This window comes from Pagrus pagrus, assembly GCF_965226575.1.
Source record: "Pagrus pagrus genome assembly, chromosome: 11".
NCBI classification, from domain to species: domain Eukaryota; kingdom Metazoa; phylum Chordata; class Actinopteri; order Spariformes; family Sparidae; genus Pagrus; species Pagrus pagrus.
In genome coordinates this window covers 17916382-17941208 of record NC_140195.1, presented here as the reverse complement: position 1 = coordinate 17941208, position 24827 = coordinate 17916382, and the positions used below count along the sequence as shown (strand labels likewise).

The 24827-nt window shown below is 40.6% G+C and overlaps 3 protein-coding genes across 6 annotated transcripts; 1 reads left to right on the top strand and 2 right to left on the bottom strand.

Annotated features, from left to right (window-relative positions):
• Positions 1–1166: 1166 nt before the first annotated feature.
• On the top strand, positions 1167–9994 carry amigo1 (adhesion molecule with Ig-like domain 1). 2 transcript variants are annotated; one of them, XM_084366067.1, is made up of 2 exons: positions 1167–1723; positions 3606–9994. In XM_084366067.1, the coding sequence occupies exon 2, from the start codon at positions 3709–3711 to the stop codon at positions 5245–5247; it is 1539 nt and encodes a 512-aa protein (XP_084222193.1). In that variant the 5' UTR covers positions 1167–1723; positions 3606–3708; the 3' UTR covers positions 5248–9994. The 2 variants fall into 2 exon arrangements, with proteins under 2 accessions (XP_084222193.1, XP_084222194.1); XM_084366068.1 differs by lacking the exon at positions 1167–1723 and adding an exon at positions 1742–1872.
• Positions 9995–11357: 1363 nt separating this feature from the next.
• On the bottom strand, positions 11358–17460 carry atxn7l2b (ataxin 7-like 2b). 2 transcript variants are annotated; one of them, XM_084366149.1, is made up of 10 exons: positions 17319–17460; positions 16610–16681; positions 15556–15871; positions 14327–14568; positions 14001–14083; positions 13623–13834; positions 13015–13192; positions 12629–12750; positions 11862–12513; positions 11358–11695 (listed from the first exon to the last, which is right to left on the bottom strand). In XM_084366149.1, the coding sequence occupies exons 1-9, from the start codon at positions 17413–17415 to the stop codon at positions 11865–11867; spliced, it is 1971 nt and encodes a 656-aa protein (XP_084222275.1). In that variant the 5' UTR covers positions 17416–17460; the 3' UTR covers positions 11358–11695; positions 11862–11864. The 2 variants fall into 2 exon arrangements, with proteins under 2 accessions (XP_084222275.1, XP_084222276.1); XM_084366150.1 differs by lacking the exon at positions 17319–17460 and adding an exon at positions 17053–17136.
• Positions 17461–18914: 1454 nt separating this feature from the next.
• sypl2b (synaptophysin-like 2b) lies at positions 18915–23126 on the bottom strand. Of its 2 annotated transcripts, XM_084367170.1 has the most exons (6): positions 22943–23126; positions 22723–22800; positions 21929–22047; positions 21641–21842; positions 20990–21181; positions 18915–20249 (listed from the first exon to the last, which is right to left on the bottom strand). In XM_084367170.1, exons 1-6 carry the CDS (start codon positions 22961–22963, stop codon positions 20127–20129), a joined length of 735 nt encoding a protein of 244 aa, XP_084223296.1. In that variant the 5' UTR covers positions 22964–23126; the 3' UTR covers positions 18915–20126. The 2 variants fall into 2 exon arrangements, with proteins under 2 accessions (XP_084223296.1, XP_084223297.1); XM_084367171.1 differs by lacking the exons at positions 22723–22800; positions 22943–23126 and adding an exon at positions 22525–22654.
• Positions 23127–24827: the final 1701 nt, after the last annotated feature.

The following is a 24827-nucleotide window of genomic DNA, read 5'->3' as shown; positions in this document are numbered from 1 at the left end:
GTAGCATGACTAATGTTAGCATGTTAGCCTCACCAAGACATTTTTCTGAAGTGGAGGGTTTGCCAGAGTCTCTTGCTGGATAAGTTACAAAACACTCAAAAGTTAACGAAATCAACAGAATGTGAAGGAATATCAGTTTTGTCCACATGACGTCTATGTATGCTAACCAGCTAGCCCCGACTCGTCCTGGTCCAAAGCTCCTGTGTTAGCAATGTAAACGCCAACAGTCCCCCCTCACAATATATATATATATATATATATATATATATATATATATATATTTTACTGAATTCATCTTTGTTAAAGAATATGTTGGATTTATGTTAATGTGGATTTTCAGACACATTTAAAGGGTAACTCCACCAAAATAACTCCAAAATATTTTTGGGGATCCAGAGAAAGCTGTATGTAATCTGATTAATTGCCTCCAGTGATGTCACTCAGTGGCTAAAATGCATTTTGGGTAATGAAGGCGTAAAAAAAAGGCAATGATAATTTGTTTATTATTTGAGAAGCGGGCTGCTTCTCAAAACCTGAAGCCTACACTACCCACAATGCAACTCTCAGTGACATCACTGGAGGTGATTATTCAGATGAAGTGCAGCTTCCCCTGGAGCCACAAAAAAGGTTTTGGTGGTGTTACCCTTTAAATGTGTGTGAAAATACACATTAACATGAATAAAACATCTTCTTAGCAAAGATAAACACAGTTAAAACATATATATATATTTAAAGGTGCAATATGTAAGATCAGAGGAGTTACCCTTTAAATTGTTGAAAAAAATGAAACTTAATAATATCAAACAATAACTTTTTGGTCCCCCTGCTGTAACTCCGAGGACTAGGTGCTAAGTTAAACGTCGAAGGGTCACCAAAGTTGTTGTTTGTTTCTCTCCTGGGAGCAAAACATGTCAATCTGACTATTTTGTTGTTGGATTGAATCAATGACTTCACCTCATGCTTCTTAGCAGAGTTACCACAATAGACTAATTAATGATGATGATGTAACATTATATATAAACTATCTCTTATCCTACACTAATATCAACCTTTAAATGTGCTTCTGAGCGCCGGTGTTACATTTTCTTGACCCGCTCGCCCCCCCTCACTTCTCCACAGGGTTTGTCAGCTGTGCGTCTTCGGTGCGTCTTTTCGGTAAACAGCGCCTTCTGGGTTTGAGCGCACTGCTGCCGAGAAAACACGTCAACCACTGCAGCAGCAGCAGCAGCAGCAGTACTGCAGGAGGCCCATAAGGAGCCACAGGGAAGCTCTTCAGCCACAGACTGCTCTTTCTTAATTATCTCCATGGCTGCTGATGAGAGCCGACGGGAGCCGGAGCCGCTCAGACTGCGCCAATTACCTGCGGAAGGCGGACGCGCGGCGGTGTGTTCACGGAGCAGTATGCTGCGTTGAGAGCAAAGACAGCTGATTGAGACAGAAAGTCGCCAAATCGGTTGATTGTCAGTCGTTAAAAGGACGCGCGTTGTCTGCTCTTTACGTAATCGTTTCTGCGTAATTTTGCACCGGGTACTGGACGGCGCGTGGAGCGGGATTATTTTGGCGAGGATATCTGTAGTGCTCTCCCTCCTCCCCTGCATCCGCTGTTGTCCTCAACTGCAGACACAGACTCATCCAGACGGGGACGATCTGTGTGCAGCAGCACCGTAAACAGACGAGGAGCTCTTTTTAATCAGATCCAACATCGCTGCATCCCGGTTTGAAGGTAGGCGGCTCTCCTCGGCTTCCTTCTCCATCTCTCGGCACACGTTTCCATGTTGTGCTCGTTTGTTTTCGATCAGAATGGTGCAATGCAACGTTTGCACGGCTCCTCCACACACGGACGAGGAAGGACATCTCAGAACATGACATAACGTAAACAACTGCATGATTTCACACCGTGGTGCCATTTATTTACGCTTCCTTCTTCATGTTTTAGTGTAACACAGTATTTTTCTCTGTCTGAGAGAAAGGGAGGGAAAAAGGGACGAGGAAGAAAATCAATGCGTGCCTTACAGGGGGAGTGTGAATGCACATGGGTGAGCGTGAGTACCGGGTGTGTGTTTGTTTTTACGCATTGTGCAGAGCAGGAAAGTTTATACAGTGTAGGCTGCAGGATGTATGTGTGAGGGAGCTGTGGGCAACACAGACACAGCTACTGTGCATGTCACACTGCATGTTCACATGGGTGCAGAGGTGGGAAGTAACTGAGGACATTTACTCAAGTGCTGCATGCACAATGCAAATACTTTTCATCACTTAGATAGGCTGACTCTGCATCTTAGAGGGAAGTATTGCAGTGAATCCATGACTGCAGCTTCTGTATTTGCATATTATCCTTTTACTGGCAGCGGATAATCTTATTAAATATGTACTTCTAGAGTTTTAACCACACAACACATCTATTAACAAGTTACACCAAGAGACACAGCAATAAAACGCATCGTCCCAAATGAATACATGCACTTCAGTAAATAGAAGCCAACACTTTGTTTGTTGTTCATCCATGATTGAGCAGAAATGTTAATGATATCCGTAGTGGAAAAATAAGCATTTACTATATGTTTGTGTCAAGGGATCATACTGCTGTACTACAGATGCTACCAGCATGTGAAACAGCAGCAACAGCACCAGTTAATCCAGCGTTTGTGCCATATTAACAGACTTGTTCGGTGTGGGAGTGACAGCAAGTTCATGTGTTTTGAATTGTGGAGGTGTGGCAGCCCCTTTGTTTACATTTGCAGCACAGATTGTGTCCATGAAGTAACATTTTAAATGCAGGATGTTTCATTGTGGTGTTGTTTTGAATACTTTCCCTCCGTGCGTCTATATTTACAATATGTTTGTTTTTCACAAGATATTCACTTCCTATCTATCTATCTATCTATCTATCTATCTATCTATCTATCACAGCCCACTCAATACTTGATTTTTGGGGCCAATGCTGATACAAGGGAATAAAACATTATGATATCGGTATATATCCAATATATACACATTTTTTGTACTGATCCCTAATATGTGGTTATTAAACACCGGTGACAAAGCTATGTTAAAGGGTCGGAGTATTTTACAGTTTGACATTAAACTTTAGCGTCTAAAAGGACATCAGTGCACTGAAACAGTATATCTGACTTGGAATTAAATAACTATAAATTACACCAAACATCATTCTCTGTATTATAATCTGGAAAATAGCTTTTATATCGACACACATCATATCTATCTATCTGAATATTGAATTCACTGGGCCTAATGTTAAACCACATGGAGCCCCGTCTTTCCCTTTTTTAGTATTATTTTTTTGAATGAAGCTAAAGTTCATCTTCATTCTTGGACTAAAGCTTGTTTTCAAGTTTCTTCATTCTCTGTTGCATTGGATTTGCCAACAAAATGTGGTCAAACACTTCATCAAACACTTGTGACGAGTGACAAACTTGTGAATGAGGCAGGATATTTTACAGTTTAACAATGAACTGTATTGTCTAAAATGACATCACACTCAGCGCATCTATCTATCTATCTATCTATCTATCTATCTATCTATCTATCTATCTATCTATCTATCTATCTCCTATTCACTACACTCTTGTTTCTGCTTTTTTCAGCCTACAGTCAACAATGCCTGGGAATCCTCCAGCTGCTCTCCCGTGCTGTTCTCTGAGAATGGGATCGTAGTAAACCTCTCTGGGATTTAGATCAACTGCTAGCATGTTGCAGCCCTCCACCAGAACAGGTGACAGCCTGTTGGAAACATTACCTCACTGGAGTAAGCGTCCGAGATGGGCCCTCTCCCTCGCCCTCTGCGTGGCTCTCCTCTGGCTCCCAGGGGCGGCGGGCTCAACCTTAAACTGCCACAAGATGTGCATCTGCGCCTCGAACATAGTGAGCTGCTCCAAGATGAATCTGACCATTGTCCCGACGGGTCTGCCGCTCTACACGGCCGTGCTGGATCTCAGCTATAATGAGATAACGCGGCTGCGGTCCGAGTGGACCCCTGTCAAGCTCCTGAAGCTCCATAACCTCCTCCTCAGCCATAACGGTCTCCATTTCCTGTCTTCAGAGGCGTTCATATATGTGAAGCACCTGCGCTACTTGGACCTGTCCTCCAACAACTTGCGGCAGCTGGATGAGTTCATCTTTGAGCCTTTGGTCAACCTGGAAGTCCTCTTGCTGTACAATAACCAAATTTCCCAGATTGACCGCGCAGCCTTTATCGGCATGCTCAACCTTCAGAAGCTCTACCTTAGCCAGAACCAAATCTCCCGCTTCCCCGTGGAGCTGGTCAAAGAAAAGTCACGCCTGGAGAAACTTACACTCCTGGATGTCTCCTCCAACAAGATCAAGATGTTACCTCTTGATGAGCTCCAGGTGCTGCCTGCCTGTATTAAAAATGGCCTCTACTTCCACAATAATCCCCTGCTGTGTCACTGTGATCTCTACACACTCCTGGCCCACTGGTACATTCGAAAGCTGAACTCCGCGGTGGACTTCAAAGATGACTACACATGTCTTCTGCCAGGGCCGCAAAAAACCCAAGTTAGAGCTTTTGAACTCAGCGGTGACTATATGAACTGCAGCACCTTCGCGGAGGCAGATCAAGAGGCTTTTCTGGAGCAAACGCTGACCCTTGGCTGCGACACCAAACACAGGGGCATGTCAAAGACCTGGATGATGCCTGGTAATGTGATGGTGACACCTGGAAGCAACCAGACAGCCAAAGTCCTGCGAGACGGGAGTCTGCAGATAAGTCCGGTGAGGTCTGAGGACGCTGGGACCTACACTTGCATTGCGATGAGCGAGGTCTTCAATGAGACTATCTACATTGTGCTGAAGGTTCACAACTTCACCATGCACGGGAACGGGGAGACCCTGAACACAGCATACACCACCTTGGTGGGCTGTCTGGCCAGTGTGGTGCTGGTTCTCATGTACCTTTACCTGACACCGTGTCGCTGCTTCTGCTGCCCCTCTAAGGGTAAGGGTCGGGGTGAGGACAGCATCCACTCGTCCATGCTCAGCGTGACACCTACCCACGAGGACCCGGCGCTTAAGGCAGAGCTGAACAGACATGTGGCGTTCATAGACTCCAAGGACTTGCAAGGCCAGAACGGCAAGCTGAACCCCAACGGGGATGAGGATGATGACGAAATGGATGCAGAGACTGGCTCTCTTATGAAGGGGAAGAGGAAGAAGTCAGTAGCAGAGTCCATCAGCTCCGTCTTTTCAGACACTCCCATGGTGGTCTGAGATGAAACTGGCAAAGATGATGGATGGCACATGACTGGATGTATATGGTACAACGTGAGCCATCTTTTAGTTCCTGTAAACTGTGACTGTGACCTTGTGGGAGGAAACGGCGTAAGGATCTGTAGTTGCTGGCAAGATGAAATAAGGATCTCAAAGGGATAAAAAAAAAAAACTGTCTTGTTGTCGATAGGGACAACCAGCAGGACTTTTCCAGCATTTTAATCTGTAGCACTTAATATTCATACTGTGAAGGAATGGCAGTGTACATGAACAGTCTTAGGAGAGTATAAAGTAGATGATATATTGTTGATATCAGCACTCAGGAAGTGAACATTTAAAGTGTGAGGAATACATATGATACAATGCACAGGTAGAAATGAGATTTAAAAGAAACACATAATATATTAAAAACATGGCTGGCTCATGATTGAATCCATTACAAGCACTAGAATAGATTGCATCTTAAGTTAGAGCTTAGACACATTTACCCCTCTTCTATCAACACGGGGAGACTTAGATAGACCGACCGCCGTCACCAGGCTATGAATACATCTGTTATTAGCCTTGAGTCATCTATAGAGCAGCAGCATGCCACTAACCCACATTACACGAGGACCCAGACTGATCTGTGCGATCCGAAGGAAATGTAGATTCACCCGACGTTTAGAAACCACGCAAACATTATATTAAGAGGCCATCACAGGTCATTCTTTGCCGTTTCTTATGTGCACTCAGATGTAGTTCATCAGACTGATCATTATTCGTGTTCATAGTCATATGTGTAGCGATATGTATTTTTCCTTCGCTATGTTAAGTGATTAATTTACATAGAGGTATATTATAAAATAGTTGAACAGCTCAAGGCAGATCATTGTTAATAAATGAATTAAAATAGTCATATTAGTTTAGGTGCAGTATGTAAGAATTAATTATCAATAGAGTGTGAGGACATAACAGCTCTGGTGTTACGTCCAAGATGCCTATGTAGTGTCTATGTTAGCATGCTAACCAGCTAGCCCTGGGCCCCGAAAGTCTCTTTGGCCCTGAAAGTCTCTTTCCCCCCAGCGGCCCAAAGCTCCTGTGCTAGAGACGTAAACACCAACACTCCCATGGTAGTCTGGCTAGCTGCATGGCTAACTGAGCTAACAAGCTAAGAGTAACTACAGTCATGAATTGTTAAAAAAATGCAATTAGCAGTAGTTAGCAGTTACTCTGGTGATATGCTGCCCCTTTTTGTTGGGAGTATAAATACAACAGGTGGCCAATTCTTACATATTGCACCGTTAATCCAAAAGACATGTTCAAAGCCTTACTCAATTAAAAACAAATAACGAGTCCTGTAGGTGCAGGGACGTGTTTTGTCTCAATTCTGTATACAGACAGCTACCTGAGTCCTTACAAGGACAAATAGGCTTCTGTTTGTTGTCCGCTGAGGTGCCACTTACTGCAGAGTTTGACTCCTCCTCTTGGCCAAGTCATAGCATTTGTTTTTTCTCAGTCACACTATCAGGAAGTTGAACACCAAGCCAATGGTTAAAGCTGCCAGTTTCAGTTAATTTTGTTGTTTCCTGTAAAATGTGCAGCTTGCAACCCAAAACCCTGAAATATTTCATTTAAAATGATGTAGATTTAAGTATTTGATCTTGCATTTTGCTCAGACAGAAAATTAGCAGAGTCCTGCTGATTTAAAAATGTAGCTGTTTTAGCCCTGAGGTAGGTACAAAAAGCTGCATGTCATATGAGCATGTAAACATTAAGGTCTGCCACGTAATTAAACCTGAAGGGTCGCTTCAGATGATGAAACTTATGAATAATGAATATGATGAGGCTGTACATTTTTTGGCATGAGAGAGCTGATTTCAGAAACAGAAAACCTCTTTCAACCTTCAGATCCCTTTTCTACAATTATAATTGGATCTATTGTGAATTCAATTTACATTCAAGACACCTTGTATGATGTGCGAATTTCATTTGCAAGGTTTGAAACAGGAGACTCAAGCAAGAAAGGGTGATTTTGCGAATCTGTGCTGCGTTTGTGTCATAATACAACGAGGCTAGCCCGTCGTAAATGCTAATTGCCTCTTTCGATGGGACGCAGATTCCCTCTGCTTTCCATGTCTTTGTCTCTCGGAGCAGGAGGGGACTAGGTGTTATCGTGAGTCACAGATCCACAGAGCCATTCTCTGTGGCTCGCTCGACACTGACAGCCCAGATGTGTTTGCTTTGTTTGTGTACCGCCATCATTACGAGGCTGCCCTTCCCAGTTCAAAAGCAATCATTCAACCAGGCGGTGAATGTGATGCCCTTTAAGTAGTCTGTAATTTGTTTATGAGGGAACCGCCTGGAGCTTTTATTGAACATTTGCTCTTCCACTGAGTCATGTGGTTGGAAGAGTATAACTTATAGATTAATGCTCAATGCTTTTTAGTTTCTTCCAGCTCGACAAATACCACAGTAATTACACAAGAAAGGACATTTATGTAAAATCACATACATCGTGCAATTAAATGTCAACAGCATGAATCTGTTAAGATGTGCACATATTTGGGTGCGACGGGTTTTTTACGCAAAAATCAATGTTATATTCACAGTTGCAGTGTGCACCACAGCATCTCATGTGTGGGTGAGAAAAGGAAGTCACACTTATCAGAGAGGTGGTGCGTGAATCATCTCATTCCTCACACATAGGAATACCAGGTGGAGAAATAGAGAGCTGCAAAAATACCACAAGACGCACTTAAATGCAGCCACATTTAGCACTGCTGCAGAATCTGGCCCATTTTTAAGGATCCAGGCCCCACTAGATTTAAAATATATTACTCTGTTCTCATTGTGGGATCAAACTGAAACCCCTCAGATTTCAAGGCAGCATGAATGCCACAATTTGAAATGGCTAAAACCTCAGATTTTTGGCTGTTGAATAGCACGCATTGAACTGCCAGAACAATAATGAATAGCATGTATCTGTCCTCCAGTAACCCAGTAAAATATGCTGTGGCTAATGGGTGGGTCTGATCTGTACAGAGAAAAACTAAGTGCTATTGCGAAGGTCCGAACATGGAGGAGAAGAGTGGCTTTGTTCTCTCCAAAGCAAATCTGCCTTCCTATATATATCTATATATACAGTATATATATGTATTAAGACTCACTTTTCTGTGTTCAGTATTGATTAGTTGTGTACTGCTATGTTCTACCAGTGTACTGACTGTATTCTTGTATAATCTGATGTTGTTGATCATTTTGCATTTCGTCCGCCGCTGTGCTACTGTTAGCTGTTTCGACATTCAAGTCTTGACTTAAATGTTTATTTTTTAAGCGGGGTGGGGTTTAGTTTTTTATTGAAATAGGATGTATTTTACACTCCGGTTAAATGAAAAAATATATATTGAACATGTGTTTAAAACTGCATAGGAAGAGTGCAACTGAACGTGATACATCCTTATGGGCAGTGAGTATGTAGCCGCCAGTCATTTCCAGTCAGTATTTGACTTTGCTCATAAAGCCATAAGGAATTCAAGGAGAGAGGACGGTGCTTTATCAGATTGGTGGCTATGACAGGATGTAGGGAGTTGTAGGTGAGTCCTACAACAGATGCTTTATGACAATTCAAGGGACAATATGTAAGCATTTGAGTTGAAAACGTTCAAAAATTTAAGGGGTACTAGGTTGTTTTGGAGAGGAAATTTAAAATCAGAATTTTTAGATTTACAATATTAATGAGGTAATAATACAAACTCAGAAATATTTGTTTTTTCCATTACTGAATAAACAAGCTGTTCTCAGTGGAAAATAAGGTCCCCAGAACACTGTTTGAAGCTACAAAGGTGGCAGGGTCCGCCAAATATAGACAAAGTAAAACAGTATGAAGCTGTGTTGTCCTTTAAAGTCAGTTTGTTTATTCAGTCATGAAAACAAAGAGAGTTTTTTTTATTCAGTTTGTTTAGTCTTAGACAATCAGTCAATTTCTTTGATTCTTTGCCCCCAAGCTCCCACTCCTGCTAGCTGCACTGCTAACTGAGCTAACTAGCAAAGGGCAGCTACAGTTAGCAGCAGTAAGCAGTTACTGTGGCGAGTATGAAATAGACAGTTTGCTAATTCTTACATATTGCACCTTTTTAAAGCAACTACTTTTCAAAAAACATTTTCTATAAAAGCCAGGAATGTGTGATAATCACAAGATCTCTCCACTCCTACCAATGAATTCCTGAAACACAAAGGGGGTTTTTGAAGACAGAGGCTAAATAAATCTTCTCAGGACTATGTCAGTTTTAAGTTCTAATATAATGCAATGTGAATACACAATTGCATTTTCAAGGTTTTTAGATTTGCAACATTAATAAGACTTTAATCTTTGGTCTGTAGTAACAGCACATAAACAGTTTCCTGAATGATCATCCACAGATTGGGAAAGGAAGTAGTTTCCATTCATCTGACCATGAGGTAGCAATTACAATAAAAAACAAACTTCTTTGAGGCTGTGTGGCTAAACGCTTGCCACTTATATGGTTTGCCACTACAAGAATGGAGCTTTTAACAGCATTGAAAGCCCCGAGTTCATGGACCACAGCTTCAGAGACAAGTTGATCGGTCACCGCCATAAAATCTGAAAGGTCTCTCAGCTAAAGTGGAATGGCTTTGCATGGTACGCTTAAAGAGTTTCTCTGACTGCAGGATAGGTGCAAACTAGTAGGCAAAAAAGATAAAGAAAACTGATATATCATTTGACTTAATAAAAGATCAAGATTTACACTTTGTTCTGCCTCCATTTTTACTACTGTTTCTTTTACTATTTCCAGAAATCTTAAACAGGAACTTGATTCTGTAGTGATTTGCCTCTAAATCTTTGTGGCTCATGGAGTATTTTAAGGACAAAGCTGTGATGTTTTGCCAAATTACTATGACTAATGTTTGGGACTGCTGACAAAGTAAATATAGAGTTGACATTTTGGGATACTTTAGACACAACAAAATGTGTTTCCTTGATTAGTAACTGACTGCATCTTAGCTACGTTTTATCAGAGAGCTGTGTGACAAGTCTGGTTTACACATATGAAGGGTGTCGAGTATAAATTCCCTGCAAGATATTATTGTAGAAAAGATTTATGATGCCCGAGGTGATGTTTATTAACTGTTTCATGACCACAATATAACAGACTAGATAGGTTTACATGCAGTTTGTGCTTATGTAACTTGGTTGAAATGGTTAAATATTCATCTCGCTGCTTTTTCTGAGGAGCAAAATTGATGGTTTAACACCATCTAGTGGTTAGATGACTTAGTGTATGGCTGAACGTAAACATTGATATTTATTGGTCACTTCTATTATAAAGCATTATAGCATTAATTATCAGTAGAGGAGTTCAAAAAAATCTATTAATTCGACTATATGACAAGAAGAAAATGAAAAACGAGGGTAAAGAATGTTTTTCAAAATATCCATGAAACTAGTTTTGATGTAGAAATATACTCTAGAAACATGAGCAATAATAAATGTTTGGATGTTTTTTTAAACACCTGAAACAGCCTGTATGACAGGGGCATCAGTGGGCAGCACAAGTTGCATTAAAGTTGAAAAATTAAGCGTCTTAATCACTGCTGCTCATTCTTTAGTCTATGCAACATGCATCAGGGGTATGGAGAAGCATAATAACGGCTCCATGTGTAAGTCCAGTTGAAATTGTACCACATGGTTTTACAAATTCACTTAATTTCTGTGGTATTCTGATTGAATAACTTCAACCCATCATCTCTGTATCTACATGGATCTGTTGTGGCGCTCGTCTACACACTGAAACTGCAGTAGGCCAGAATGTGTGCAGGAATTTTTCACTTTTATAAAAACGGTGCGTTTAACAGTGTCGACCTGGTTAAACAGGAACTGTTCAATGCTTTCTGTTAGACTATTTGACTGATTTCTACAAACTCCAGACAGCTCCATCTGGTGTTAGAAAATCAAAAACGATTGAAGCAGCCAGTTGGGGACAATTAGAGAAAAATCCCTGTAATTTCCATCATTTGAGTAAATGCGTAATGAGTAAACTAAACTGACAACATTTTTTTATTGCTCCATTAGTACAGAACCACAGTAAAATAACAGAAGACACAGGGTGGAGAGTTTCAAGAATGTTTTTATTGTTTTGCTATGAAATGACTTTTAATTTTAGCAGCATGACAAGTAGACTGAGGTATCGTTTTTACATTACACAGATAACAAACTGAGACGTTGAATCAAGTAGAAAAATAGACATCTTGCAAAAATACACACATGCGATAATATTCAGACAAATATTTATTCCTGATGTCTGTGCATAAAAACGTGAGGACATAAACAAATGTGGTCAGAAACATACAGTACATACACACACATTCACACAGGCATGCTATGTTGGCGGCAGCTGCAGCAACCCTCTTCTTCAAGTGCTCATTTTAAGGCAGGCTTCATTGTTGGCTGCGAAGATAAGACGTAAACAACAACTGTCACCTACAAATGATTTAATGTTGTTAAAAAAGCAAACAAAAACACAAATACTTATTACAAGGGATGGATCCACATCATCAAAAAAACACTGATGGTATACACCCTATAGCACACCTTGGCTTGCTAGTCTACTCACTCTTTAGGAGTCTGGTCTTCTCTCCAGGCCCCAGCCGAACACTTTCTCAATATTCTCTCCTTTCCAGGTGAGGAGGCTGGAACGGGAAGTGGAGGACAATCGTTGACACTTAGAGCTGAGGGGCACTGACTCATTGGTGCCTTTGCGTTTTTGGGCAAGACCCCCATGGTCATAACCCACCAGCTGCTGCTGGACCCCTGGGGGCTTCCCTCTGCTGCGGGGGGAGCGCTGGGGAGGAGGACATGGCTTCTTTCCTTGTGAGAATGTACCGTTTACTGGTCCTTGAGAGGAGGGCACGTGTGGCTGGCACTTCTCATGGAGTGGGGGGTCCCTGATGTATTTGGGGGATTTGTCCTCAGCGCTGTGTGACAGCTTTGCAGCTTTCTGAGCAGCGCTTGCGTTGGTCTGCCGAGCCTTGCTAGGGTTGCGCCGTCGACCAGTCCCCAAGTTTGTAGACGCAGTGGAGGAAGGCGGTGTGGTACTGTGAGCACTGTGCTGACTGCTTTTGGTTTCCAGTTGTCCCAGTGAGGTAGACTCGAGGCTGAGGGAGCCAGTGGAATTGGAGGGTTTGGCTCCACTCCTGACAGGTGATCCTACAGTTGGAGGTGTGACATGATGGGACCTGAGATCTGATGAGACTTGAGGCATTTTCCTGTGTGTTGAAAGGAAAACATGAAGCAGATTAGGATCCCTTCTTTTCTCCTTTCTTCACCTTGTGGTGCTCAAATAGGTGACATTTGTGTTAAGTATAGAGAAGTGACACTCACTTCCACAAGTGTGTGCTGACATGCTGCTCCAACATGGCACTGAGGGCAAACCGCAGGTGGTGCCAACGGCGGTCGAAGGTGAAGATGCTGCAGCCCAATGTGCGACATCCAAAAGTGCATAGCTACAGAACAGAAAGTTTTATAAATACAAACACGTGTTTGTGTGAGGTGTAATTTTCCCTCATAACAACAGTGATGTATTCATGGTCAAATCCAGTGACCCCCACCATTTAATCTCTAAATTCATATATCACAACTGCTTTAAATTTGTATTCTCCCTCTTAAAACAATCATGCAACAATATTTTTGAACCTGTCTGACGTAGGCCTATGAAACAAATCTCGTCTACTGGCTGCTGCTCTGCTTCCGTATGTTTCTGCACTCACCCCGAGAGGTTTGGGGTGCCAGGGTGCAGCAGGCAAGTCAGAGGCTTCCTCTTGCTCGTCGTTTTCACTGTCCTCACTCGACACCAGAGTCTGGTTGAAGGGATAGGGAGGCTGTAACTCCACTTCCACAGTGCTGTTGACCTCCTCTTCTGGAAAGCTTTTCGATGGATCTCTGGACCTGTTTTGAAAGCAAACGAAAACAAAAAGTGATGCATTATGAAAGAGCGGCAGCAGTTTCTATGTGGAAAAGAATTACTCAGATAAAACACACTAACTATCTCCAACTTAACCATTCAGAATATGTATGTTTCTGGTTGAACTGAAGCTGAATGTTAAATTGTGTTTAATCAACAACATTATTATTTATTTTCTGTCATGTTTGCTTCTTTCACTATCTGTTGTGCTCAGACATTACGATGCAAAATACAGAACTTTTTAATTAAAATGTGACATTTTAATCAGAGAAAGAAAATCCATTCAATTATTTTCATGACTTTTCACAGTTTACACAATTACAGCTTCATTTCTAGCAACAATTTGTAATGGTCACTCAAGAGGTTTTTGGTGAATCACAATAACTGTGTTAATATAAAATAAAATCATCATACCTGAGAATGTGAGAGTTGCTGCTGAAGTTATATTTGCTGCCCTGAGTTGTTGTCTTCTCTTCAGAAGCTTCCAATTGTTGCTCTTTGTCTTTTGATTTGACGAGAAGCTGCTCCATATCTCGACCTGCTGAGGCTGTTCTCTGCTCCGCTGCCAACTGATCAAAGCTCTTAGTCTTCCCCATCGCTTTCTGCTGCTGGTGGATGGAGTCAGTCTGTGTAGAGAGAACAACACAGTGGAGGAAAAAAAGGCATTACATCACGTCCAAAAGAAATGATAAAAATCTTCCACAAATAACAAATGCAACCTCGAAGACAAAAGACTCATCTCTTTGTCAGTAAAGAACAACAATAAAAACACTGGTAACACTGAGAGTTTACATTGCATATAAGCTCCCGGCTGCACAGCTTCTTCCTCTCTGGATCCAGAACTCGGCAGTGTTTGTTCAGGTCACATTCTTTCTCTATGGGAAAGAAAACAAACACAGAATTCAGTGAGCAACAGCAGGACACAGACAGTCAACATGATCTATGCTGACGGAGAGATTATACTTCCCCCATATGGTAATTTTCCCAAAATAAAATAAATAATGCAAATACTATATACAGTACAACATACAATAAAAGGCTAATATAGTAATAATATAGTAAATGTTTAAGGGTCCTCAACAGTTCAGAGACATGTTGCAGAACAGCAGCAGGCTTACTGTCGAGTGTTTTGGAGATCCGGCTGTAGGTTCTCGTCCCCCGCAGAGGACTGTGAGACTCAGTGGACTGGCCAGCTGAGGGTTTCTGCACAGAGGGTCTCTCTGATGGAGAAGTGGAAGAAGAACAGTGGCCAGGGGGCAGAGGTCCTGAGTGCCACGGAGGAACCCTGGGTCGAGGCGTGGAGGAGGAGGGTTGTGGGAGGGGAGGATTCTCCTGAGGGAACTTCTCCACTGAAGGAAGACTGCAGAGGAAGTTAGAGAAGGAAACTAAATTAAAAAGCTCACAATTAGTGACAAAATTCTGGTTTGTGCAAGTCCCAAATGACATAAATGGGATCAGATCGTACAGCGTTTTCTATGTTCTCTGTGTAAATTGGTTCCCAGACTGTTTACAGATTGACACTAAATGTAATACTTGTAAAGACCTTTTCATAGTCATTTTTAACCAGATTTATTTATGATTTATTTTTCGACATTCAAGCATTGCAAGAAAGTATAAAGGTATGTTGAATACTGTGTATGAGGTCCCATGCAGAGGTAAGAAATGTGGATTTTATACAGAAGAGGTTGAATAATTTTGGTAAAGAGAAATTCAATAATGGATAAATACAAGTAGATTAAATGTTTGTGGGAATTTAGACCTAACAAATTCAAATTTACTAATATTTATTTACTTTTAAGGCCTAATATTTAAAAAAATGAATTCAAGACATTTTAGCATTTTGAGGACCTGCAGACACCCTGAGTGTCATACTGAACTTGTAAATGAATAAAAATAATTCCTTTGAATTAATTAACAGCAACTGTAAACTTAAATCTAGTACAAACAACTTTGATATTTTATTGATTTTCGAGGCCCCTGTGGACAAAAGTGGTAATGTTTCCATCGTCAAAACCACAAAATATGTTAAAATATTAACATAATAAAATATATATATAAAATCTCCTCCTTCTTCTTTCTAATGGGCTAACGTACTACTCAATGTAACTTTGTCTGGGTAAACATAAACTTTTTGTAGTGTTTGTGGTAGCTTTCAACACATTTAGTTCTTTTTTCCCTCCACTATACTAGCAAACATTACGCTGCACCACCCACATATGTCTTCTTACAGCTCTAGTTACAGTTTCAAACAAAGCAATAAATAAAGGACTCAAACAGGACTGAGTTCAGCATCTCTTTATCGCATATGTTCTTGTGTTGTTATGATGTAAACAATCTTAAACAGTACCTCACTGCCTCCCTCTGGGCCTTGTTAGGCCTGTGCTGGTGGACTGGTAACACAGCTGAGGAGGGGGCGCTGGCTTCATGACATCTGCCATCCTTCTGCCTCTCTCTAGCGGGGGAAAGGTTTGAAGGAGGGCGGCTGGGGCGCGGACGCTGCTGTGGAGCCAAAGTAGGTGGCTGGCTGCACATCTTGGTGAGAGGACCGTGCCGCCTCTCACAGTGCTTCTCAAAGGCTTGAGGCTTCACCACCTGCCCACAGTGGCTGCACACCACCAGATAGATATCATCATGTGCTGGGCAGTCGCCATATATGTGCATATCTGGAGAGGAGAATAGAAAATGGAGTTAAAGTGAAATACAGTACTCAAAATTAATTAGGGATATTGGGATATTTTAGTGTTTCACTTGATTGGTTAGTCTTTATAACTGCACCTTCAATTAATCAATTCACTTTTTATTGCTGTTTTCATAACATTTTGCTTTATTTTACACTTTTTAAAATACTCACACACTCATACACACTATTATTATCTTTGCACAACAACAATACACCCTTGTTGCCTCACATTCTGTAATCATAATTGTGTCTCATGTACATACATGTATAGATAGTATATACACATGCACCTTATCCGTGCTGTCCATATTTTTATTCTGCATACTCTGTTTTTGCTTTTCTTTTTTTTGTTATTGCATTATATTATTATTATTATTATTATTATTATTATTATTATTATTATATAACATTGTATACATTTTATTTACTGTTTATCATTTCTGTGGTGGAGTCTCGAAGCAAAAGAACAAACATTTTTGCTCAATAACAGCTTCCACTATATTATATAGTTTTGAGTTTGGCCCTCATTCGAGTTATAGCCCGACAACTGAGCTGAAGATCCACAAACAAACAAACAAAACCATTTTTCATAACTCAGATACACATGACTATTCAGTGAATCAACAAATATACTGTGAGTCAAAACATATGCACCCATATCCCAGTCTAATTTGGAGCAGTGCAGATTTCGTGGTGACTGAATGCACTGATTGAGTTTTACCTTCTCTCCTGAGGGTCATGGTCTCAGGGCCGTCCCTCTCACACTTGCTGCTGTCTTCAGCATGAGACCCAGCTGCACAAAAGGAAAAAAACAATGAGCATGAATATATTAGGATGGGACGTGCAGGCAGGTGTTCTGAGATATCTGGTTAGCTTTGCTGAGTAAAACCCGGAACAGCTCGTTCACATCAGTCCTCGCTCCAGATTTGATCATTTCGCCGGGTTTTCCTCATCAATTTAAAAGTTATCCAGATAAAAACTTGCTTCAGAAAAACTCCCTCTATCATATAAAGACAGCTAGCAGCGCATTTATTGTGTGCTGCAGCCTTAGCTGTTAGCTAGTCTGTTTTGCTGTTAGCAAACAGGACAAATCCTTCTTAAGTAACGTTACTGTTGTGTTTGGTGTGACAGTAGCTGCCAGGCTAACGCTAACGGTGCGTCTACCTGTCCACGGGTGCACCCTCCGTGTTATGTTTACTACCTAGTGTTTTATCACTACATCACTAAAAAACCTCATGAACAATGATTTAAATGTGTTTGTTTGTTGTCAGTTAACATCCCTAGCGAACTCCCCCTGCACTAGGACCCAGCGGGTCTTTTGTTTGGGTCGCTCCTGATGCCGCTGTATGTGTATGTAAAGAAAATGAAGCACAGGACGCAGACACTGTGACGGGATGAGGACCAGGTGTGGGACAGGGAGCGCGACTCACCGTCTGATGGGGAAATATTCACCCTATCTACCCAACAACTCCAGTTTAATCCGACAAAATCGTCCAGATTAGGATTTCGCCGATCCAAAGCGGCCATTGCTGCTCTTGCGCGTTCACGAGGTGACACTGTCAGTCACGCGCATCACAACCGCGTCACAGAGCTCGCTCCCGAGCTGAACCGTGTGGCCGCGTACAGATGACGCCATGCTCATTACCGAGGGGACAGCTATCTACAGAGCTGTCCTCCTATACATCTGAACCTGCAGTAGTGTCACAGCACAGTCTGTCCATCCGTCTGGAAGGGAAACAAATATACAAACAAATCTGTCTCAAGAAAAACTGCACAGATGTCCCTCATTGTCACATGTCATTCACGTAAGACTACTGTCATCTGGTTTTCATTGAGGAAGCCAATTTAATAGATTTCCCCTCATCAACATCCAAATTTCAGTCTAGAAATGAAAAAAATGTCAGTATGTGGAGAGAGTCAAGTTTAATCCTAATCACAGCGAACGCTTTAAGAGTCCTCCACCTTAGTGGATGCATTAATAATGTAAGCTACCTTTATTGTTCTCCTGCACTTATTACTTACTTAGTTATGGCACATATGACGATATATTGATTTATATTTGAATTGTATAGAAAATCATCCATCCTATTATCCAGCCGTCCATAAATGGTTGAATGGCTCTTGGATCCTTTTGTCTGAATGTGCACACCAGGCAGATGTTCTGTGGTCCAGTCGTCCCTGCACGTCCAGCACTTTGGCTGTTAGAATATAGTCTTTTTCAATATGCCTACAAATTTTACGGTGAAGGTCCCCTTCAAATGTAACCAGCTATATCTGTTTTATAACTGGCAGATTTAATACATACACTGTTATTAACTGTCAGTGTGATTCAGATGTCAGGGGCCAGTCATTGGTGTTACACGTTTCCTTGTTCATGCAGCAAACAAAAACTCAACAGTAGCCTCCTTCTTTATTGTTTTTAATTTAGGGTAAACTGTACTTGCATCACAACCACTAATACTACATACATTTTTTTATTACAAATGTGGATAGAGTTTGTTCCCACACACACACACACACACACATTGGTCTGTAGATAAAGAGCAAGCAACATAAAGTGCCTCAATACTTGCTGTGCTATATGTGGTATGTGCCCTTGCATGTTTTCTCAGTTAAATAGCACTTTGGATTTATTTGTTTTTGAGACCATCTGTAGGGCCATATGGTAATCTGTTGGAACAAATTATTACTTTCATTATAATGATTTTTATGAATTCAATGTTAAAATATGAGTGAATTTCACTAATGCATCAGGCACTGGTGCCTTCACGTGATTCACTGCGACCCCAGCATTGTGAATGAAACCTAAAGCCTGACCAGAGTGATGAGGGTCAGGAGGTTCATTTGAAGGCTTGTGTGTGGGTGTGATTGTTTTCTTGTCAGCTAATAATGTCTGTTAGAAGCAGCATGTCTGCCACCTAGTGAGTCTCAAACTGTATTGCATATTTTTGCTTATGTCTCATGAAAACAATATGTACAGTATTGTGTGGTGCGCTTCCACCAGGGACATAATGAGACACACAACGATTTATCCACTTCTTTCTTTTAATGGTTGTCCACGCAGTATCTTCCTGAACTGGAAAAGGAACTCCAGTTTCATCTATGTGACACTTATCAACACAACAGTGGATCAAGCCAGAAACTGTGAATCAAGCATGGCTATATCAAAGTAGAAAATCATAAAGATGGCAGTAATATTGAAAAAAACAGCTTGCCTTCCCTTGAAACAAAGTGGAGGTAGAAGCTAGACATTAGCAAGAACAGTGTGTCGTAAATTAGTAAGAGGTTAGAGATCAATCAATTGTTTATGGAAAATGAGCAACATTTAATAACTTGCTAAGGTTATTCAACTGATAAGTACATTGGCTTTGAAATGCAGTAAGACATTTCTGGGGTGTTTTATTAGAAAACATTCAGGACAAAGAATGTAAAAAAAAGGCACAAATTCTGCCAAATAAGTGGAACAGTTTTTAAATGCTCTAAACGGATATATCAACCTCATTCAACTTAATATACAGCTGCTAGAATTTAGCCTAATATAGAGATGATGAAGAGCAAATGAACACAAAACAGATTCAATAAAATTGCTTTCACACATTATAAATAATCTCATATTGGCAACTGATTTTCTTTCCAATGAACAATAATGTAACATGAAACCAATGTAACTACTAAAGTTTTTTTAATTGTTTAGGACTGGACTCAAATTTGGTTTTGTCTAGTCTAGACTTAATAGTGTTAATAATAAATGCACCTCGAGTGTCTAATATTTATTAGGTATTTTATAATCATTTGTACACTGAATAGCCCTGAGTTTTTTAAAGAAATGCTGTTGGCAGAACCGATGTACTGTTTGGGTCAGAATACTGCTGGTAGGTCACAGGCTGACAGAGTGATGCTTCATTATGATTTCTCATCAACACATCCACACCTGCAGTACCACTTGACATAACAAACACTTAGTTGTGGGTATAATTATGTTAAAAAATACAAACTGAGCATCTATGAGTCACATTTTCGACTGCTATGATTCATTGATTTCACTATGAAAAAATCTAATTTTAGCTCTGAAATGTATCTGAGACCCTAAATATGAAATTAATACAAAAGAGGAGCAGCCAATTTTTAGAAATGTATGCCTTATAATCTACAGTATTTTTCTTCAAACCATTAGTACCAAAATGACTCAGTCGATAACACTACATGTTAGACACTTTTGAAATGAGGAAGCTCTGCAGTTACGATGACCCAACTCCTCCCTCCGAATCTGCAGGCTGGTTGGGTGGTTTGTGGAAAGGTGTTTCCTTGTAAATGAACCAGCAGTTGCCTCCCCACAGGATGAGGTTCAGAAATCCAAAAATCTGCCAAAGAATAAGACGCAACTCAGATACCACAGGCTGTATGTACAAGTTTAAGCAGGAGTGGAAAAGACTGACTTGTAGGGATAAGCGAGTACACCATCATCTGTATCTGTATCTGTCCAACCAACTACATTATCTGTAGCATGAACATATTATAGGCCTGGATACGAAGATGCCGTTCAGCCTTTGTTTACAGTTTTACCCAGTGGCCACTAACAGTATTGCAGCGAGGAAAAAAAAGCATTTTCCCCATAGACTTCCATTATAAAAACCTTTAACTGCAGAAATGACACCTTGAACTGCAAACAAGGTCAATTGTGACTCTTTCTGTTATGAATTTTGGATCCCAGGAAGGTTTATTTTGATAAACTTCCTCGAGCAAAGAAAAGTGATTTATAAATTTGTGATGTCATCACAGAGCAGAAACCTGCAGGTGGGGGAAACCAATGCGCTCATTCAATGGGCCACATAACCAGGAAGTAAATCTGGAAGCTTGAAAACATTTTTGCCATATGCACTAGGCGAGCAATTCTTAATGGACTGAATAGACGCCATCTTTGCTTTCACTATCTAGTTCTTCTTTAAATCTATGATCTATATCCGTACTTGGAATCCTCAATTCCGATAGAGTACAGATATTGACACATTTTACTCAGATGATACTCGTACTCGTAAGCACATTATCTGTGCTGGATTCTAGTTTCAGCCAAGTCAACCCTAGTCATTTGCATTCAACTTACCACAGATGCGTTTAGTCGGCCCATGTGAGGCAGAGCACCCGGGGCGCACTTGTTTGCGGCATTTTTGCAAACTTCAAGAAGACCTACGATGACTGCAGGACTGGTGGCCCACTTCACATCTGTCAAGCCCTTAGCCCAGGCAGAGGATGATGTCAACCACAAGAAGGCAAAGGCTGCAGTAACCAACAGGTCCTTAGAAGAGGAAAAATGATCAGTACAAAAAAAAAAAACCTCTTGGAAGGAGACTACCTAGTGTGTTTGTTGCCTAGTTGCATGGGAACCACACCCTCCCTACTGTTTCATTTACACAACTCTGTTAAATGCACTTTCTCTGACCTCCAGTTGGATGCCAGCAAGAGGTGGACTGCTTGAAAATCAACAGCTGGTGTCAAATGCAAAGTTTTACACACAGAACATGAATTATAAACATAGCTTGCGTAGATAAAATGACAATCATTCATTAGGATCAGTGGTTTCACGACTGAATTTACACAGAAGCACCAAGTCAACCAATTCAACACTTGTCTGATTCAAATAGTCTCTTCAAGTCCACACATTGCTAGGCTATTTATAGGTGCAGAGTAGGGCCTGGCTACGCACAAGCATTTAACCAGAACAACTGAGAAACATGAAGAATCAAGACAAACATACCACAGTGGGAGCACGACTAGATTCTCTGTATACGTGCTGGTAGCCCAGGTAGAGGACTAGTGTGGCGGTGCAGTAGAGAAATGCGAACACTCCAATACAGACGAAAAACTGTGCCGAGGATGCATGGTCTCCAGTCAGGTGGAAAGGAGAGCTGGACGTTTTATTGTTGCAGTCAGGAACCTTGTAGCTACTCTGCATCAACCTGTTCAAACACAAACAGGATATTCTGATACTGGAGCTGATTCGTCATTGTAAAAGGGGTGTGAGACTGTTTGTGTTTGTTCACACCTGAATGGGTAGCTAAAGTTTGCCAGGACTTCTACATTGTCACTCCCTTGGCATTGGACGTTGATACTGGTGGTGCCGCTGTAACCACCAGTCGTAGCGAAGGCAAATATGGAGAACACCTGCAGCCACAGACACCAGATAATAGGAGAAGCACTGGCATGTGAGGATATTCAAGGCAGGGTGGTGAGCCAACCGCCACACACAGACACACACACACAAACTTCCCTTTTTATTTTATGCAACACACTTTTGACAGGAAATCCTCATCTTAATCACAGGATGCCAGAACTGTGAATGGTGAGCAGAGTTCACAGCAGAAGAAAATTATTAGCAAACGTGTACTGGAAATGTTTTTATCATAAAGTTGAAGCAAACGTAACAACACCCACCTGCAAGTAAAACCTAACATGTTTTATATGGATAAGAAGTCACGTCAAGCTGAACATCAACCTTACAGTAAGAAAACAAAGTATTTGGCCACATTATAACATTATTAGCTGCAAGTATGGCTAACGCACATTAAGCTAGCCATCAGTTCCTACAGGTTATCTGTTCCTAGGCTGACATCTTGAGTTTTCATACTTCTCGGTGCATACCATATTTGAAACGGTGTCACGGCTCAAAGGATGAGTTGCATGACTTCTCTAGGCGTTCACAGGGTCACAAGACTGACAACATAATCAATTTTGTAAGGTATTTTTACTACCAGGGATGGAGAGCTAATGTAGAAGGCACCCCGCCATAGGCCATATGGTAAAAAAAATTAAAAAAAACAAGAAGAAGAAGAAACTTACCCATTCTAGCAAACGGATGAATGCCAACGGCTCTTTCAGAGGGCCCAAGTCGAGGCTGAACCCCGAAGTCATCACTTTCTGATGAGAAACACAACAATGCGATGTGAGAAAGAAGCAGCTAAACTGTGAGAGGAGTCACGCAACACAAATAGGTGTGTTTGCTGAAAGTAAAAGTGTCCGATCATTTTCCGCCATAAACGCTTCCTGTCAGCGCCGTTACCTGGGCGACGGATTGCATCATGTGTCCGCAGTAAAAACAGCGTTAGTATCGATAATGCGGCTCCTTTTCCTGCGTCTGTAGCTGATCTTTCAGGGCTTCCGAGGGCTTGTCAAACTTTTCTCCAACTTCAGCGACTCGTAGTAGATGACACGTGATCGCTGACGTGAAGGCGTCGGCATGGGCGCTGCCGGGACACAGTGGTCAAAGTGAAGTGGTGAAATGTGGATGAACAGTTTCCAGTGTTGTACACAGAAGTACCCCAAAGTCATTATTGAGCACAAGCAGATTATATCATGTTGAAATATTACTTTGGTAACAGTGAAAGTCACCCATACGAATAGTACATGAGCAGAAAGTATCTGATTTTAATTGAATTTAAGTAACAGAAGTGATTTTTTTGGCTATAAATGTATCAAAACAACAAGTAAAAGTAAATTACATACACACACTTTAAACTATATGTCGACTGATTATCAGCCTGGACCATTATTGGATCTAATATTCAGAATTTTTTCAGAAATCAGTTATTTTTTCTTTTTCTTCTTCTTTTTCTTCTTCCCATTGCCAATAAAATAAATTATTTTAAAGGTGCACTATGTAGTGTTGGGAAGGAAAGCAGAAGAGAAAGATCTTCATTGACTGAATTTTATGCCCAAAACAAACTAAATAAACAAACTCTTCGTTTTCATGACTGAATAAACTGAATAAACAAACTGACAACACAATTTCATTCATACTGTTTTACTTTGTTTATATGTGGCGGACCCTGCCACCTTTCTGGCTTCAAGCAGTGTTCTGGGGACCTCATTTTCCTCTGAGAACAGTTTGTTTATATTAAGTTGTGGAAAAATAAATATTTCTGAGTTTGTATTATTACCTCATTAATATTGTAAATATTAAAATTTGGAGTTTGAATTTCTTCTCAAAAACTACATAGTGCCCCTTTAAAATTGCGCTACTTTTATGATCTGCAAAGTAACCATTAACTAAAGTTATCAATTAAATATCGGGGAGTGGAATTATAAAGAAGCATAAAATATAAAAGTATGTAAAGTACCTTAAATTCGTACTTAAGTACAGTACTTGAGTAAATGTACTACATTCCATTATTGCCCAGAAGTACTCCAAATCACACTTGGGTAAAGTAAAGATATGTTAAAATATTTCTTTGGTGAAAGGGAAAGTCTCCCGAAGCAAGTATCTGATATTCAGTGTACTCCAGTATCAAAGTAATTTTCTAGCAATACATGTACTTGAGGTAATTGTACTTTACTTGTGTATTCCCATTTTTTGTTATTTTATACTTCCATTCCACCACATTCTGGAGACAAATTTTGTACTTTTCCTCCACTACATTCATTTGATAACTTAAGTTAGTTACTTTGCAGATTGCATGCTGCATCAGAGCCAAAGTAATACATTTTTAAATTAATTAATTTTATTGGCAATCGGATAAAAAAAAAAAACTGAACCCGATAGTCAGAAAATCAGTGCTGAATAAATCAATGCTGATAATCAGTCGACCCAAGTATACAGTGTATTCTTTCGTGAATATATGTTTAATTCTACCTTTATATGTAGTTTTAATACTCAATTACATTTGTTGCCAGAAAAGTACTTTTGATACTTTTTCCTCAAGGGTGACGCACACTTTTTCTCATAGTAATATTTTAGCACAATATATTTACTTTTATTCAAGTATGTCTTTTGGATAGTTTTTACAAAACTATATGTATGTATATACTGCATATTGCTCAAATGATTATTGGCCTGGCCGGTAAAATATGCTAATTTAAAATGTGCTACTTTGGCTCTGATGTAGCATGCAATCTGCAAAGTAACTAGTAACTAAAAGGTATCAAATAAATATAGTGAATGAGAAGTA